Raw genomic sequence first — 19,115 nt, forward strand, 5'->3', positions numbered from 1 at the left:
TGGCTAGTTGTGGAGGAGGTGATATTGTGTGAAAAATGGATGTAATGAAAAAAAACAAGGGGGTGGATAGAATGAATTTGGGGTGTTTTAGGAGGAATGGAATGAACATGGTGATGGGTGATTCCATTCTATTGACCAAACAAACACATTTTTTTTCATTCCATGGTAATGATCCATTTAATTTCACCTCTCATTCATACAATTATACATACCAAACGCTACCTTAATAGCCCAATATAACATTTATTGTGATATATTAGATCTTAAAGGCCAATAATACGTCTGTAAATAATATACAGTCTTAACACACAACACACACATACTAATACGCACTCATACATGCATCATACCAACATACATACTAACACATCCACACATACATTATCCCCACTACACACACACATAAACTAACACATATGCATATGCGCACACACGCGCATGTAGATTGATACATACATATAGTACCACCTACAATATAGACTCATTCACATGCATACACATGCATATACGCGCACAATAACACACAAATACACATGTACATACTCTAAAACATTCACATTCACATTAATGGATAAGCGAATGAATTATATAAAGGTTATTTTTATGGGAAATTTGCCGAAATGAATGAACTGAATTAAGAAATAAAAATTAGTTTTGTGAAAAATTTGTCTGAAATATAAACAATTACTGACATGATTCCAACATAGCTAAAAACTTTTTTTTATTAAAGAAACAAGTTTCCTTCATTAAAAATAAATTAAACGAATTAAAAATGATTTTATTGATAAACTTATGACGAATCTCATTTGTTTTTTCTTTATTAGATAAAAAGTCACTTTAAATTGTAAATAAATTATATGAATTTAAAACAAAAGGTTAGTTTTGTGGGAAATTTGTCGGAAATGCTATTATTCCCTACAAATTTCTTACAAAACATTTAAAAAGTATATTTTTAAGTTATTAAACAAATAAGTTACTTTAACTAATAAACAAATTAAAAAATTAAAAAAATTAAGAATTAGTTTTGTGGCCAATTTGTCATAAATTCGGATAGTTTCCTACAACTTTCCGACAAAGCTTTAAAAACTTATTTTTTTTCTCTTTAATAAATAATTAAGTTACGTTATTTAACAATAAAAATTAAATGAATTAAAAACTAAAATAAATTTTGTGGGAAATTTATCTGTGAATCGTCAGCAACTACTTAATTGTAGCGACAAAATACCTACAAAAATATATTTGTCGCTACTTCGTCAGAAAATTGAAGGAAAATTTAGGTTTTTTAAGTTTATTTTTTTGTGGGAAATTAGTTGCTAACTCGTTGAAATCTTTGTTTGTCTGTAATTTGTTGGAAAATTTTGTCAGAAATATTTCACTTTTCTAGTAGTGCGTTAGCTCAAGTTAGCCAAAAGTAATCTTTGATTGCACATGATTTACTTTTCTGTTTTTGACCGAAACGCACGTTCTCTAGTTTACATATACTATAATCTTAAATTTGTATATATATATACTCTCTAATAAAAACGTGAAAATGTTTTGCCACTTGTTAGACTCCTAGGATAATCCTTATAATTTAAAACCAACTAAATTCTAAAACCTTTCATAACCATTAAATTTTTTTAATTGATAACTAGTACATCCTACTTTGAAGACAAAAAAATAACTAAGCAAATACTTAACGAACTTGTAACGAACAGGCCTAGAGCCACTTCTAATGGAAATGATTCTCCTTATCACATTGATGCTGATAGCCTTACCTTTATACTTATGATCTGACCACACTGATATGCCGGTATTCATCGCATAAATAAGTGAGGGAGGAAGTAAGTCGTTGCGTGTGGAAAGCGACACAACCCGCATAAACACAAATAAACAGTAAAAATTTCTAAGGAAAAGATAAGGAAAACCTTCACGCAGGTCAGATATAGATGAAGTTTGGTCATCCTACTAAGTGAAAGTGACGGTCCTACCCGCACAATCATGATAGAGGAAACAGAACATTAACCTATTATCTGACACGTGTCGAAAAGTTAACTTATTCAAAACATATAATGTTTATAAGGCAAGGCATTAACAAAACATTTATATTCACGATAAAAGCTGTTCAAACATTACAAAATGGCTAGGTATCTACCCGCCAACAAAAAGTGCAAATCTATCCTAACGGCTTGGAGGAATCTCAAAATTCAGGCTTCGGGACCACTCCCTCCAAACCCACTTGAACCCGCACCATCAGTTGGCTGCGGCTGTTCAAGGAAAGCTTTGAGAACAGCTAGCCCGTCATCAGCAGCAGCAACTTCACTCACCTTTTCCACGACCGGATGAGAGAAAGCAACATACTGGTTCACAGCTTGGTCATAGGCAGCCTCAGTATCAACATCGTGTAGAGGAAATCTGGAAGGCGAGATGCCTTTCTCTGCAAATCCTAGGCCAAGTAAGAAACTAACTTTCTCTCCATCCTCATGAGAAGCGTTGAGGGCTGTGCTCATGGCATCATCATAGGATGTGTTCGCGAAAATCCGATGCACAACCTACAAAAAAAAAAAAAAACTTTTCTAAGTATAAAAAGCAAAAAGCAAAGAATAATTGAGCTATGCGTACCTGCGGCAACGCTTCTCGTAGAAGCCAATGCTTATTGGACAGAGCCTCTTGAAGGGTAGCTTGAGCTTGATCGCGTGCGTGTTCGGCCTCATTCTTATTTAAGTTGGCAAGCAACACTTCCTTGGCAGTAGCCTCCTCAACGCCTTTAAGCTTGCGCTCAGTGCGATCAAGCACACCCCTCTGATCCAAAAGCTCCTGTAGCTTCTTGGCGTCCTCCAAAGCCAAAGCCTCATGAGCCTGCTGAAGCTTCTCCAGTTTAGCTTTCAGTTCTTCATTCTCAGTGCGTAGAGGCTCAGCAACAGCTTCAGCTTTTGTGGCCCTTTCAGTCGCATTACGCGTAGTTTCCTTAGCCAACCTAAGCTGTTCATTAACAACTTGAGAAGCCTTGGAACGGGCCTCATGCCTAGCTTGCATTTCGGCCTCAAGATCCTTGAAGGCTTTTTCTCTCTCAGTAGCGGTGGCGGCAAGCTTCTTGTTTTCTTCCCTCAGCGATCGCACCTGAGACCCCTCCAAGCTACGCGCAGTCCTTAACTTATCGTTTTCACGACAAAGTAATTCGACACGCGGCTGCATCTGGGCGAGTAGAATTCGGAGCTCGGTGGACAACCTGTCTTCCTGGTAACTAACCATTGCCTCCCCCAATGCACCACTTGGAGCGGCATGGCGCGTCCAATCGACGCAGTCTGCAGCCGTCCTGAGAGTTGTTCCTCGGCGGATATTCCACCTTGGGGCATAAACCTCATTGGAATCCGAAACTGCAACAACAAAAAACAGTCAAGAAAAAATGACTAAGGATGGATAACAGGCCAAAGTAACCCCACGCACCTGTAGGGTCGATAACAGGCCGATAGCCGCTAAACCCATCACCCGAACCTAAAGGATATCCATCCAAGAGGTCAAGGAGATGGGAAGGAGGCAAAGATCGGACCGCCTCATCAACAGAGGTAAGTCTAGAGGTCCCAACTCTAAACATACCTGAAGAACTGGCCAAGGACGAAGTAGTCGTTGACGCCGAATGTGACACCGTAGAAGTCACAGAGGTAGAGACCATTGGAGATGAACTCATAACCGTTGCAGTCGCTGCAGATGAGCTCATGGAAAAAGTCACCGCCGGTCCGGTGAATGACATGGTAAATATGGCACTGACGGCTGGCGAAGAAGTTGAACTGCTCAACGCAGCAACGAAAGTGGACGCCATCGTCGGCACAGCAGCCATGACAGACGACGTCATAACCGGAACAGTTGCTTCAACAGTAAAAGCAACAGAACCAGTACCAGAAACAGACGCAGCCGCCTGGGTCATCGCCTCGGATAGGTTAACCAAACCTATCGTCGTGGGTCCTGAACCAACTCCTCCCGCACCACTCTCCTCAAAAACAGATAAGTCTACTTCTGCATAAAGAAAAACCTTAAGATATCAAAAACGAAGGCGGAAGGAGATGCGGAAAAGGTACACAAAAAGTACACTTACTGGTTTTCTTGATCTTGAAAGTCCTGTTAGGCGGAGATGGACCCGATGAAAATGGCCTCTTCACGCCAGTTACCTTCGCAATGCTTAGCGGCTCGGAAGTGACAGTCGTTGTCTCAACCTCTGAGACAATGGTCTCGTCACCACCACCAAGGTTCCTCGCCGCCTCCTCACTCTCAGTCTCGGAATCAGACTGATCCCCCAAGTCAACGAAGGTAGCAACCTTCGTTTTGCCCTTCACGCTAGCCGCCTTCTTTTTCCTTACAACAAAAGGCTCATCTGCGGATCCCTCATCAGAAGATGACAAGATCAGAAGAATCCCAGCAGAAGTGTGAGCATGAAGAGGACGAGGATTAAAGAACTCATTACCTGGCCGAGTGGCGCTTAAAATCTCATGGCCTGGCGGGTAGACCTCTACGAACCTATCCGCAGTTTTCTCCAAAACGGGTAACTCGTTCTCATCAAGATCACGAGTACCCAACCGCGTTGGACCACCAGTCTCCCGCGGGTGCAAAAGCGACTGTAAGTCGTTCCCTTCTGAAATAAAAGTGATAATGTTAGAAGGAAAACCCTAAACCAACACAAAAGACGGGGCGCACCATAAGGAATATAGTTTAAACCGTATTCAAGAACGATGGGTATTTGCGGTGTCCCAGACCCGGCGTCCTTCCACACGCGACTCATCCCAAGCATGACCATCCCAGATTCCGAGAAGCGATAAACAGGAGTCTGAATCTGGGAAATCTTGGTGAACCACTCCGTCTCCTGGTAATTGGAAGCCGGAAGATTAGGAAGTGCCCTCCCATTCTTGAACGTCATTACAATGGGAACGACACGAACGGAAATATAGAAAAATTCATGCTTCCAAGAACGAAGACTACGCTCAGTAGTACAGATCTTCAAACCCTTGATCCGAGTGACAGGGTATACCAACCCTAGATGCACCTCCAAGTATAGAAGGTCATCAGGCGGTCGACTCGAGGCTCGATATCCAAAATACGGCACACCCATTCGAAATGGCGAACTTTAGCAATTGCCATTGGGTGCACCTCTGTCAAATGAACACCGTGTTTCTCCAAAACACAGTATACGAACTTCGTTAATGGGAATCTTAGATTCCCATATATGAAGAACGAAGCGTAAACCCCTATCTTGCCCTTAGGGGCGTCGTATACCGTCTGGTTGGTCTCCGGCAACTCCGGCTCATAGGGCTCTAGCATGAATTTCTTGACGATGTAATTGTATACATCGAGAGAAAGAGTACACTGACACTCGCCAGCAGTACTCTTATCGTCCTTATCGGACGTTGACGTCGGGTTCTCGGTGAAAACGTCGGACTCTTCGACGTTAACCTCTGGGTCATGAGGAGAAGAAGAAGACATTTTTTAATGTTAAGGATGAAAGAAAGCGGTTTCAGGAGAATGCTCGCCGGAAAAGATGAGAATTCGCCGGAAATCGCTTAAAAGAAAAAGAAGAGTGAAGTGAAGATAATGGACGAAATACACCCTCTCCACCTTATATACTCATCGCAATGAATGCGATGAATTTAATGCGAATGAGAGAAAGCGTAGGAGCAATGACATGGCGACACGTGTGGATAAAGCAAGCTGGCAACAGATGTCAGAATGGCGCGTGCCATGAAACTCGCGCCCACGCGCCTGAAAAAGCGTTCAGATTGACCACATGCTGTTACAACTTCCTGCACATCCTGAAACCGTCAGAAGACGCCAACGTCCTTTCAACCGTTTGGACTGTCCTTATCCTTTCACCAACCCTCCGAATTTCAAAAAGATTCAAAAATAAGTGGGAATATACCCCCTTACCTTGGAAAGCAAGAAACCATAAGACAAGTGCGGGTACAGTGTCAAGGCGAAACCCTTCACATACTTAGCACTTGCAGGGAATTGAAGCCAAGAAGATCGATCTTATGGGCCATGCTTGCGGAAAGAGAAATAACACCCCCGCATGGCGGGAACGTTGAGAACTAGATTGTTTGAAGCTTTAAGGTGGATTTGGTTGTTTAACATAACTGATCACTATGTTTAAAACTACCAAAACCTCGTGGAGAATCTACACAAGTGAAACTCAACACTCCCGACTTGCGAAGAGGTTACACACCTACCCGCATCATACCCAAAGATCAGGCAGAAAAGTCGGGAATTTTCTGCAAGTGACATTAGGAAAACTGCGGGAAGAATCCCCACGGAGAACCTTAAAAAACGAAAACCTCTTTTTAAAGCCCCTTGCTTAAAGTCCAAAAGTTCCCCTCACTTATTAACAATTCATGAGAAGAACAATGGACTGGGAGGACTTGAAGAGGTAGGTTCCCGCAAAGCCCAGTTGGACCCACAAGACTCACCTTGAAGAGATACGTCTACGCAAAGACCAACTGGATCCGCAGGACCCACCATGCTCAGAGAGATGAAGACCTTACACGCAGTAAGCCAGCTGTCCCCGTAGGAAAGCCTCCCTTGGTACAGTACCCTGCCTGTCCCCGCAGCTGTGGTACAAGCCAAGAAGGAAGGCTACCCGCACTAACAGTAAGGCTACACGTATAAGACACTAACTCTTATACTTCAGTAATGTCACCTGAAGAAGGAATGAGCAGGGCGGGAATATTCCCGCCCAAAAGAGCCAGTCCGTACGCTTCTAGAAGATCTTTTGTACTATACCTACCAAGGTATGAACAAATAGACAAGATCTGACAAAAGCAACCCATGAACCAATCATAGGGTGACAGCTCACTGACAATAGTACGAGGAGGAGCACGCTCCAGTACAAAATGTCACTATTAGCCGCTGCCTACCCACCAACTCCCATCATGGCACGAACGTAGCCCATAGTTGGTGGAAAAGTAATATTATATACAGCTGGCCGTACCAGCTTGGAAACCTACCTTCGGCTATAAATATTCCAACACCCTGGAACGGTAGGATTATCTTCTCTCTAGCTATTTCTCTCTATATACACTTATATTCAGAGCAACCTAGTCTGATTCTCACGCCGGATGGTGGTCACAAGGAGGAACCCCCCCCCCCCCCCTTCTCAGTGACGAGCTTACGGTGTCTGTTTTGCAGGTTGAGAAGAATAACCATCTTTGCCGGACCTAACCCTCGTGGGAAACATCTACTTAACCCTAAGATTATCCTTAATCTGTCGGGGACACTTAGTGTTTCTTTAATACCTAAAGAAGGCCGTGTACATTATGACTGTGAATATAACTTACAACACTAAACCATCATTCAATCAATTCAATAATCAATCACTACAAGTACACCAAAACTGCACTCCCAATATTATCACAATCTTCATACAACCATTAAAAACATGTAAAAATAATACAATGCCAGACTAATTTTACAACCACCACAATATAGGATACAGAATTTCCTTCGTTTTTAAATCGAGCCCTAGAAAGAACCCTAGATAAATATCACAACCCCTAAAGAATTTTCATTTTTCCATGGGAAACTGATTGTTTTACATGTTGCGCATGACATAAAGCCTTTTGACTCCCGGTCAAATCAAAACAAGAGCCATCTTCACCAAGGGTTACAGCAAAGTAGAGATAAATGGTGCACAAGAAAGCAAGTAGTGCAAGTGCGGTTAACAAAAAGCGGTGTCGCCTAACAACTGTTGAAAAGTTACCCAATTCCTCGGTTTTCGTGTGCTGCTTCTTAACTGAAGATGAAGAAAACACGGTTTGTGTCCTCCGGTGAGGTGAAGTTATTACACCGTCTAGAACCATACTGCTAGAAAACGGGCCCTACTTTGTAAAAAAACAGGCTCTTCTTTGTCAATTCTGAAATGGAAAATGAACAAATACATTAGAAAAAAAATATATGTGATTTTGGCCCATTTACTTATGAATGGGTTGGTTTGGGTTGTGTATTAAGGGTGTAAACGAGCCAAACCGGTTGTGAGCAAATGGAAATCAGCTCACTAAAAGCTTGACTCGAGCCAAGCTTAAGTGAGCACGAGCCTAAAAATAAGCTTATTTAATAAAAAAGCCCGGGCCTGAGCTTCACTTATCGAGCTTGAGGGGCTCATAAGTTAAAACAAGCTCAAGTTCGAGCCTAGTTGAGTTCGAGTTCAGCTCGTTTACACCACTATGTATTATCAAGATTCTCAAATGGGTCAAAGTGACAACGGGTTAAACCTAGCTAAAAGGGAACGGGTCGAATGAGTTGAAAGTCACCCGAAGTCTATTATAAGTGCACACGATGATGCAACCTCCTAAATTGTTTTTATATAAAGATTTAATATTTAATAAAGCAATGTGTTTCCGTAATCAAAATAAACATTATTTATACAAAATTAAGAACATTGTGCATATTACAAGTACTTAAAAAATTAAAATTTACTTGTTTCAATCGAAAACCATTTTGGCCTGTTACTCAACCCGTCCAATCTACCAGCCCAATAAGATAAATGGAGACTGAAAGAAGTTTGTATAAATGAAGGTTTGCGCTTTAACACAAAGCCTCCGATTAAGGTCATTTTTGAATTTTAACATAATGATAAAATATAAAGCAATTAATAAGTTGTAATTAAGTAAGGGTAACAAGAATGCAACTAGACAAGAAACAATATTGAACCTAAAAACACATGCCTACTCTGAAACAAGTGAAAGTAGATGGGATTTATAGCTAGAAAGTACATTGATCTCGACTAGCTCGATGTGGATGGTTAACAATAATATGATAACTTTTAACAAGGTAAAGACGTTACACTTAAACATCATTGTAAAGGAACATGTTTGTGTACCATCATATACTTATATATGCAAACATATTAATGAAGCAAAGATCAACAAATAACAAAGCTTACTTACAAGTTACATCAATCCATACACTTTCTTGTTCTTAAGTCTCCCTTCATTTATAAAATAATAATAATAATAATAATAATAATAATCACACTCCTTTCTCAATTCCATTCCTTCTCATCAAATACCTAAAAAACTTACCACAAAATCACACTTAATCCTCTTAACTTTAAGTGATTAAAACCTAATTGTGAAGGCTATATCGCGGAAAATCATTCTCTAAACCGTGAGCCACAAGTTCATTTAGTAATGGAATATGTAAGCATAAAAATAATCCAACTCCTAATCCTAAATACTGGTAAAGTGAATCAAAGTTCACCAATTGGTATCGTAATGCCTATAGATCTAATTAGGTTAAAAATCAACGTCTATAGATCAATCAATCAAATATAAACACATAAATCTAAACAATCATCAACTAATCATTCATGGAATCGCAAAATGAGATGAGTCTGAATGAGGTATTTGAGATCTGATTGGTTAAAAATATCAGATGAAATCAACGAGAGAGAACACAGATCTACACAACACAAGTAGAATAATGTAGAAGATAAGAAGAAGAATATGTGAAGGAAGGACCGTACCGGAATGGAGAAGAAAATGGCGCCGAAGACAACGGATCAAGATATCTCTTTCTTTCTCTGTGTGCGCGTCAATGAATGAGTGGGAGATTATTATTTTATACATGGATATTATTATTATTATTATTATTATTATTATTATTATTATTATTATTTTTGAACGGCCAACTAAGTAACGCCGGGTACCTCGTACGCGGCCCCCATTGGCTAAAGGTAGCCCGAGCCGGCCACTACTCCGGACGGACGGAGCCCCTAGCGGTCCACCTATTGAGGGATTTACCAGATAAAACCCGACCCCCACGCCCGCCAAACGGCACGACAGCGAGGAGCCGGTAAAACCGGGTGAGATCATGACTCGAACCCTGGCAAGCCAGGGTCATCCCTAATATCTCCCATATAAGTTGGTCGTAGAGAGGTTTGATCCCCCTACCTAAAGATGGTCAAAAAAACCGGTTGGGGAACTGGTTTGCCGGTTTAAACCGGAAACCGGTTTTTACGAAAACCGGTTTTTTAAAAACCGGTTTGACCGGTTTACAAACCGCCGGTTCGTATTTCGGTTACAAGTTTTAGATCCAAAACCGGTTAACAAACCGGTTAATGAAAAAATCGGTTTTTTTAATAACCGGTTATGGAAAAACCGGTTAACCGGTTTTTCCACAACGGTCAAAAAAAAAAACCGGTTAACCGGTTTTTTTATAAACCGGTTAACCGGTTTCTCCATAACCGGTTAACCGGTTAAAAACCGGTTTTTGACCGTTGTATAACGGCTATATGGCCGTTTTTTTTTTACCGTTTTTTTTTTTTTACCATTTTACCCCCACAAACATCTATATATAGTTTAGGTTGGGTATTGGTTAGATCACACTCGATTATACAACTCCAAACGCTCTAAACGCGTATTTCATACGCGATTATTTTGGTATCTCACGCTCAATTATACCACATTACCACTCCATACGCTCTTATTTCGTAGTCGATTATCATGGCCTCCCAAAGTGCTGCTTCATCCGTCAACATGGGTGCCTCGAACACGGGAGAAACGGTCGTTCGGGTCATCCCCACGAAACGAAACCATGATGTTTGGCAACATTTCGACCTATGCGAAATGTCTAACGGTAGCCAAAAAGCTCGATGCAAACATTGTTTGAAGTTTTATGGCAAAGATGCAAACTCCACTTTAAAAGCGCATGTACAAAGGCCCTTTTGCAAGGCCTTGAAGGACGAATCGGGAAGTAGTTCGCAGCCGGAGATGACGAATCAAGGAGCGGTGTTTACGTACGACCTTGAAGCGGTACGTCAAAAGTTTTCAAACTTTGTGATTCAACAAACACTTCCTTTCAACCACTTCGACAACCCTCAATTCACGGAGATGATGCAAAAGTATGTTCAACCACGCTACCAACACGTAAGTCGTTCGACCCTTAGAAGAGATTGTCTTAAAGCATGGAAAAACGCTAAATCCGAACTAATTTCATACTTTTCAAACTTACAAACTGGTGTAAACTTAACAACGGATGTGTGGTCGGTACCTCATGGTTCGCCCGACTCATACATTTGTGTGACGGCTCATTGGGTTGACCCCGAGTCGTGGCAAATGATGAAACAAACCGTTGCGTTTCAATTGTTTGATTACCCGCACACGGGTAGAAATATTTTTAAACTCTTGGATAAAGTCATTCGACAATACAAGATTGAACATAAAATCTTTTCAATTTCGTTTGATAACGCGTCCAACAATACGGCCGCGGTTGGCCATTTAAAATTAAAGTATAAACCTATTTGTGATGGAGCGTTTTTTCATAGCCGATGCATTGCACATATTATCAACTTGGCCGTGCAAGATGGGTTAAACGTGATCGAAACGCAAAGAAACAATTTTAAAAGAATGTTACGAGATGTTTTTAGCAACAATAAAACATTTTCAAGATACAAAAAATTTTGTGTAGAAGCTAATTGTCAATGGTTGGGGCCAAATTGGGATTGTCCAACAAGATGGAACTCGACTTGTGATATGTTTGAGAAAGCCATCCAACAAAAAGAATCATTAATTGCGTTTCATCAAATTTTGTCAAGTATGGGTAAATGTGCACCGTACGATCCTAGAAACTGGTTATTGATTGAGATCGTTACGGAGGTCCTTCAAATTTTTAAATCTTGCACAACTAGTTTATCCGGGGTTTACTATCCAACAAGCCCCATTGCTTTACCAAAAATTGCTGTCATGTGCACAAAGTTGAGTGAACTTCATTGTAGGGGTGCACTTTATTTTGATATGGGTGTAAAAATGAAAGAAAAATTTAGAAAATATTTTCAAGAACTACCCGCTGTTTTGACATGTGCTGCTTCGTTAAACCCTTGCATCAATGTTGGTGGTGTTGAAGCTTTAATAGAAAAAATTTGTGATGAGCTAGAGTTAAACGACGATCAAAACCCCTATTATAGCCAAACTTTAAAGAATGTTTTCAACACCACCTTGTCAAACATGTATGATGTTTACCTTACAAAATACGGGTCGTCTTCCCAAATTCATGACTCGTTAAGAGCTGTTGCCCAATCCCAATCCCAAACCGACCTTGAAATGGGGATGTACTACATGATTTGGGAAGACGCCGGTAAACGTCAAAAGGTAAACACCCCAAGCAGTGAACTTGGAAGGTATGGTGGTACCAACTTTGTGAAACACATGACTCCGGATGAATTTAGAAGTCTTGATTTGCTGGCTTGGTGGAGAGGTAAGGAGGATGAGTTTCCGATCCTCGCCGCCATGGCCAAAGATTTACTAACGGTCCAAGCTTCCACGGTAGCTTCGGAGTCTGCTTTTTCTGTTTCTGGCAGGGTTATATCGATTAGAAGGACTCGACTCACTCCACCAGCTATAGAGATGTCGATTTGCTACAAGGATTACTTGGACTCTTTAGATAGGGCACAACATCAACGCTCACTCGAGGGGGAAATGGAGTATGAGGCGGGCTTGTATGAAGACGAGGTCAACGAAGGACACACTCAACCAATGACCGATGAAGAAGCCGCGTACGACGATTACCTAAGGAATAGCTCGAGATCGGGTAGCGAAGAAAATTAGTTAAAGAAACAGCAAACATGGAGGCAAATAATGATTAAGAAACAGCAAGTTGTTCATGTAATCGTGTCTAAGCATTCTTTAATGTTTGTATTTTTGAGTTACGAATATGCGATAACGATTTAATGTTTGTATTTTTAATGTAAAAACTATAAATGAAAGTTATGTGTTTTTAATCTTCCAAGCAAAGAACCCTAACAACGAAAGCAAAGAATGGCTTCGGTCAGTCCGTTTTGCCTTGTAGTTACCGGTTTGCCTTGTAGTTACCGGTTTGTTTATACTGTGAAAAAATAATGGTTATTTAAAAAAAAAAAAAAACCGGTTAACCTAAAAACCGGTTATTAAAAAACCGGTTAATAAAAAAACCGGTTTATTAACCGGTTCTAACCGGTTTCTAAACCGGTTAGACCGGTTAGGGTTTTGACAGACAAAAACCGGTTATTAACCGGTCCGGTTATTAACCGAACCGGTTTTTTTCCGGGCCAAAAAAAAACCGGTCCGGTTAATAACCGAACCGGTTTTTTAAAAAAAACCGATTTGTGCACCTCTACCCCTACCTCTCACTTGTAAAGTGAGTGCTCTACCATTATTATTATTATTATTATTATTATTATTATGTAAAGAGGAACGACCCGCACCTTTTGTTTTTCGGGTTAGTCCATCTACTCGTTAACTTAAATTAACTGATAACTGAAGAACTATTAGACCGAGCAGTTTTAGTTATTTGATTAATTAGTTATGGTTATGGTTAAGAGTGTCTCATGACTGAACTGAAAAAATTTAAGGCATGATTACGTCAAAATGAATATATGTTTTAAATGTATGTATATGTGTGAATTGAGTAAATGTGTCAATGTTGTAAAGAAAAATCTTATGATGGGTATATATTTTGGTTCAAACTTGATTAATTATTAAATCATCAAAATTTTACTATTATTATTAGTGCATGTAAATGAATATATATTTAAAATTATTAAAAATAATAATATTATTAACATTAATAATCAGTTAAATTAATTATTAAATCATCAATATTTTACTATTATTATTATTATTTAATAATATAGTTACTTAATATATAATTTAATTTAATGATGTCGTTGGGTTATTTTCGTAGGAAGTCAAACGTTTGAAAAGAAAAGCAGGAATCAAACTAGCCTGATGAGGAAGGCTAAGAGCAAAACAAACACGGGCCTAACTGAATCAAGACCCATGTTTGGGTTCTGAGCACCCTCATACCAATATAAAACTTTTAGTAAGTCATAAGTATTACAACTTGTCCAAAACTTTTTTTTTTTTGTGAAAACCAGGATTTGAATCATTAACACTGTCTTCCAGAGTTGTAGTTTAGGAGAGAAGAGAGATGATTTGGAGTGAAAAGAAAAGAATTGGTGTTCCAGAGATTATTTTTAGGAAAGAAAGGAAGAGAGGAGAAGAGAAACACATGGGTTTTTAGTCTTTATATGTTTCTTCCCAATTTGGAGTGATTTGAAGAGAAATAAAGACATAAAATCAAGTTAAAAATTCAATTCCATGTTTGCCCTTGTCAACATCATGGCGGGAATATCTCCCACTACCCGCCATGTCTTCAGCAACTACCTTCATCATCTCTCCCAACTTGATTTCACCATTCTTCTGGTTTCTGCAATTCTGCTTAGGAGAAGACAATCATAGGTAACTCATATTCAAACAATTGTACATGTTTGCCCGTCGAAGCATGAAATGAATCTGACCTGATCCATGACGATGTTTCCACGGATTTCGAGATGAACGAACCACGTTTTGATCTTCTTCTCCGGTTACTTGGGATCTGCAATGGCTTTTTGGGGGTGAGGAGGTGACCGCTAAGAAATCTCGAGGATCTCTTGTTCACAGACACAAAAATATGGTGGTGGCTCTTACTGAGAATGACCAACCCCTAATAAGGAGGTGGAGACCTGCTTATATAGGGAGCCTCATGGCCACTATCATGGTACCCTAATGGGCCTAGCCCAGTTAGGGTTACCTCCACAAAACCCCCTCAGCCCAATAACAATGTATTATTCCATATAATAAAATAAGCCAAACATAATAAATTTAGGGTCGTAAAACCGGGTTTAGTACCATACCCCTACAAGCCCCCCAAGTCCAGCGTTGCTCCTAAGCGCGCAAGCGTTTAGGTGGAGCGCTGGACTTTATGAGGTGAGGCGGTTTTTTCCCTTTTCTTTGGCCTTATCTTTATTGTCTTTGAGTTTTGGGAGGTTTTCTTCATGATGGTGACGAGTTATAAGAATAATAAAGCTTGCGCGTGAGGCGACTTTCGAGCTATAAGAATAATAAAGCTTGCGCGTGAGGCGACTTACTAGCTATAAGAATAATAAAAGCATGGCGGGAATATCTCCCACTACCCGCCATGTCTTCAGCAACTACCTTCATCATCTCTCCCAACTTGATTTCACCATTCTTCTGGTTTCTGCAATTCTGCTTAAGAGAAGACAATCATAGGTAACTCATATTCAAACAATTGTACATGTTTGCCCATATACTGTAATTCTTTAATCAGCATATACAATTTTGCTACTAATTCTGCACCATCTATGATTATATCCATCAGTAAAATTGTTAATTGTTACGGATGGAATGACTTTTGTTGGGACGTATAAACAATAATTGAATTAAAAAAAAAGAATTTAAGATATAAGTTAGAATCGAAGAATCTCTTCATATCGAGCTTGAGTAAAACAAGAGCAAGTAGAATAATAAAAAGATAAGGAGAGTTTAGTTATTAACACTCTCAAATACAACCAGTTGGAATGCATAAAATGGTATTTAAGTTGACTTTCTTACTCCAATTTTGTTACAAGTGAAATTGGTTGACTTTCTTAGCCAGTTATGTTATTATTGAAAACGATACGGTGTCGGTTGATATTATAATGTTAAAAATCTTGATAGGATTGCTTTATATATCCGTGAAATGCTTTTGGAATGTTATCACATGTGAATTTTATTTTATTTCTAACAAGGGTATATTAGTAAAATCATAACTTTCTTTTCTTTTCCTCCTGACTCGGGAACATGTAAAATGTTAAATTTTCTTTCCTTTCATTTCATTTTCATTAAACTCTGGAACACCAAATAGAATCACCCATTTTCCTTTCGTTTCGTTTCTTTTATCTCCAAATTCCATTTCTTTTCTTTTCTCTTCTTAAATGAAACTCGGGAACAGAGCGTAAATGTGTCTAAGGGCATTTTTTAAGCAAAAGAAAAATCTAATAGATGATACTGATAATGAAATTTCTCCAAAACTATTATTGTCTGAGAAATATTCTTTGAAATTGGTTCATAATCAAAATTCTTTCAATTATACATATATGATATTGATAATAAATTTTCTAATAGATGAAACGTTCTCATGTATGTTTTTGCACGTGCATTATTACTTTTTTATTAAGTTCATTTAAAAAAATCATTTTGAGATTTAAACAAAGTATATTTATGTACACATAGTATTGATACACGCATAGATGTAATACATTTTTTCATATACATTATGTATTATTTTATTTGTAATTTATTAGATAATCTCGTGTGTTACACAAGCTCTAAAATTAGTTTTATTATATAACATAAAAAAGAATTAAAAAAAAGATGCATAAAAATTACAAAGTACTATATGAATTTTATCTCACATAGTTTACAGGAGATAATGGAACAGGAATTAATGTTGATCTCGCTACAGCGGTTGAGGGTCAGAATTAATCAGTGTAATGAATCGATAAAGGTTATTGGGCGGACACTTCACCAAATTCGTGTAGTAGAAGAGCCAAGAACGGGTGTAAGTTCAAGAATTGGATGACGTCGTATGAAAGAACACAGATGGGAAATGTTCTTGCAAACGATGAAGTTGATGACGTCACTGAGGTTGAACTGTATAACATGCTTACACAGGAAAAAGCAACCCTTCACGGACTTATTGAAGAGAAAGATAAAATTGGTTCTTTTTACAAAAAAAAAATCAGAATTTAATCAAACGATGATTTGTATCGGTAAACCCATCAAACCTTGTGATCACACAGAGTTAACAGGCAAACACAAAATTAAGTTTTGCATGAATAAGAACGAGTAGGTGAATAATAATAATAATAATAATTGAAGAAACGTGGATCAGCTCACTGGTAGACGATCAACTTTCCTCGGGTATGATTATGCTATTTCACCGATGGTTCTCTGGAATCTGATTCTTCCACCTACAAAATGAACAGCACCGTAAACTTACCCCTCAGAAAGGGACAGAGGGGTCCTCTTTGGGGTAACCCTCCGGTGTGAGAATAAGAGATTGTAGGAGAAGATAATAATCTGAGAGTAAGGAATTGGAATGTATTGCTTGATATTGCTTAATATAGCTTTTATGCCGTACCTCTCCTTGTGGAGTTGATGTGGTATTTATAGTGCTAGGGTTTCCAATGATTGGGCTCAGATCCCACTAGGGCCTTTTTGGCCTCCTCCTATTGCTTTGCGCCACGTGTCCTTGGGACACCTGGTGCTCTTTCATTGATTATTCTCTGACCCAGGTATTTTACCTGACCCATGTGCAATCACGTGGTAGCACATGGGTTTTGCTGAGTTGTCCACCTTTCATTGGCAGCTGTCAACATCAGCATATTCTTATTCCTTAAAAGGATACCTTCTGGAAGGTTGTCTGACGTGCACAATCAAGGTTGTCCTTATCCTGATTTGGATAAGGATGAGGTTGATTATGTGCATGTGTGATATGCGCCTATCCTGAGGATGCGCGAGGTCTTCTCTTTATTCTCACGCGCAGATGTGATATGCACAAGCATATGTGATATGCGCCACGCGCGGATGCGCCACGCGCAGATGTGATATGCGTGAGCATGTGATATGCGTCACGCGCGGATGCGTCACGCGCAGATGTGATATGCGTGAGCATATGTGGTGCGTGAGCATGTGATACGCGTGAGCATATGTGATGCGTGAGCATATGTGATGCCTGAGCATATGTGATGCATGAGCATATGTGATGCCTGAGCATGTGATGCATGAGCATATGTGATATGCGCCATGCGCATAGGTTTTGGCTTCATAATATCTTGATTTCAAGCCTCTTGTCTATATCTTGTGGGTTGACCCGCCTCGCTCGGTGTTGAGGCGGGTACATACCTCTTCAAGCCCCCCCAGTCTAATGTGTGTCTTGTCTCGCGCGAGCGAGGTAAGATAGATATTAGACTTAATAGTTTGCTCTTTTAGTAGGGTTTGTCTTTTTCCTTTTATTTCTCATCGTTGCGCGAAATTCTATCCTTTTGGTTGAAACGAATCGTCCCTGTACGTGGTTGGTTGTTGCTGACATGCGTCAGAGATGGAGACGTGTCAGACTTTTCGTGTGCTCGAGGTGCTACAGTTGCCTTTCATGTCCCCTCACACAGTGTCAGGAACACGTGTCGCGCTCGCGTTGGCTTACACCTGCGAGTGGTGGCGCGTGAACTCTGGCAGCACCTGTTTCGTTCCCTTTCGTGTCCCCTCACACAGTGTCAGGGACACGAGTCGCGCTCGCGTTGGCTTACACCTGCGAGTGGGGGCGCGTGAAGTCCGATCAGTACCAATTTCTCTCTCTCCTGGGCCTATAAAAGCAAGCCCTTAGAGTTATTATTCTTCATCTTCATTGTTGTTTATTCAGAGCTTTTCCTTTCGTTTTATTCCGATTGCTTTGTCTTCTGCTTCCAGATCTCCGTTCTTGAAGTAACCTCTGTCCGATTTTACAGTTGTGTGTCTGATAGCCCAGACACCACAATCTCCCCCAGCAAACGCTGTGTGAAGTCGTTAGTAATGTCTACTTTGAAGAAGACCGGCAAGGGGAAAAGGGCCGCCGAGGCCTCATCGGAGGAGGTGGGGAAGGTCAAGGCAATGAAGAAGTGGGATGAGATCCCCTGTAAACTGAGGCAGTCCGATTTTGACAGTCTTATCGCCTCTCAGGGTTTCCTCCCTGAGTATGGCTGCATGTTGCCGGCGGCCGGGCAAACGGCGGCGGATCCGCCCACCGGCTATATCTCCCTGTATTGCCATTTTTTCACCCACTGCAACCTTCGTCTCCCGATGACAAGGTTTGTGGGTGCGCTGCTTCGATTCTATGGGATTCACATATCCTAAGCCCATCCGTTTGGACTCGTGCGCATGACTCACTTTGAGTTCATGTGCAAATCTCAGCGCGAGGAGCCCACCCCTCGGCGCTTTCAGTTTTTTTATAAGCCAAAGATCCAAGATACTTGGTTCTCATTCATTCCTCGCAGTCAGAAGGTCAAGTGCTGCACTGTTTCCTTCAAGAGCCTTCATGACTGGTCTGAGAGATTTTATTACATTAAGGCTGGTGTGATTCCCATCCGCATGACCATGCGCGCGATCTCTTCTGCGCCCGCGGATGTGGATGTCTTCAAGAACCCAACTGGCTCCTGGGTTAAAAAGTTGACTGCTGAACCATCCCCCGCCAAGAACATTTGCGAGGAGGCGCTGGTGGGGGTTGGTATGAGCAGGAGGTGGGTCGATAGCGCGACTGAGCCTGTTATC

The 19,115-nt window shown here is 40.3% G+C and overlaps 2 protein-coding genes across 2 annotated transcripts in view; both read right to left on the minus strand.

Moving 5' to 3' along the window:
• LOC143571418 (uncharacterized) overlaps positions 1–9,534 on the minus strand; it is a 37,595-nt gene extending 28,061 nt beyond the window's left edge. The window contains exon 1 of the mRNA XM_077056849.1: positions 9,482–9,534. The gene's annotated coding sequence lies outside the window, so the exon portion shown is untranslated. The remainder of the gene's footprint in view (positions 1–9,481) is intronic.
• Positions 7,288–8,806, minus strand: LOC143571404 (uncharacterized). Its single transcript, XM_077056835.1, has one exon. It carries the CDS (start codon positions 7,815–7,817, stop codon positions 7,512–7,514), a length of 306 nt encoding a protein of 101 aa, XP_076912950.1. The 5' UTR covers positions 7,818–8,806; the 3' UTR covers positions 7,288–7,511.
• Positions 9,535–19,115: the final 9,581 nt, after the last annotated feature.

This window comes from Bidens hawaiensis, unplaced genomic scaffold (assembly GCF_021521415.1).
Source record: "Bidens hawaiensis isolate Kalapana, Puna unplaced genomic scaffold, B.hawaiensis_p1.1 tig00025375_1, whole genome shotgun sequence".
NCBI classification, from domain to species: domain Eukaryota; kingdom Viridiplantae; phylum Streptophyta; class Magnoliopsida; order Asterales; family Asteraceae; genus Bidens; species Bidens hawaiensis.

Bases quoted from the DNA above. Each gene is read 5' to 3' on its own strand.
- LOC143571404 (XM_077056835.1), bottom strand. From the start codon at position 7,817: ATGGTTCTAGACGGTGTAATAACTTCACCTCACCGGAGGACACAAACC.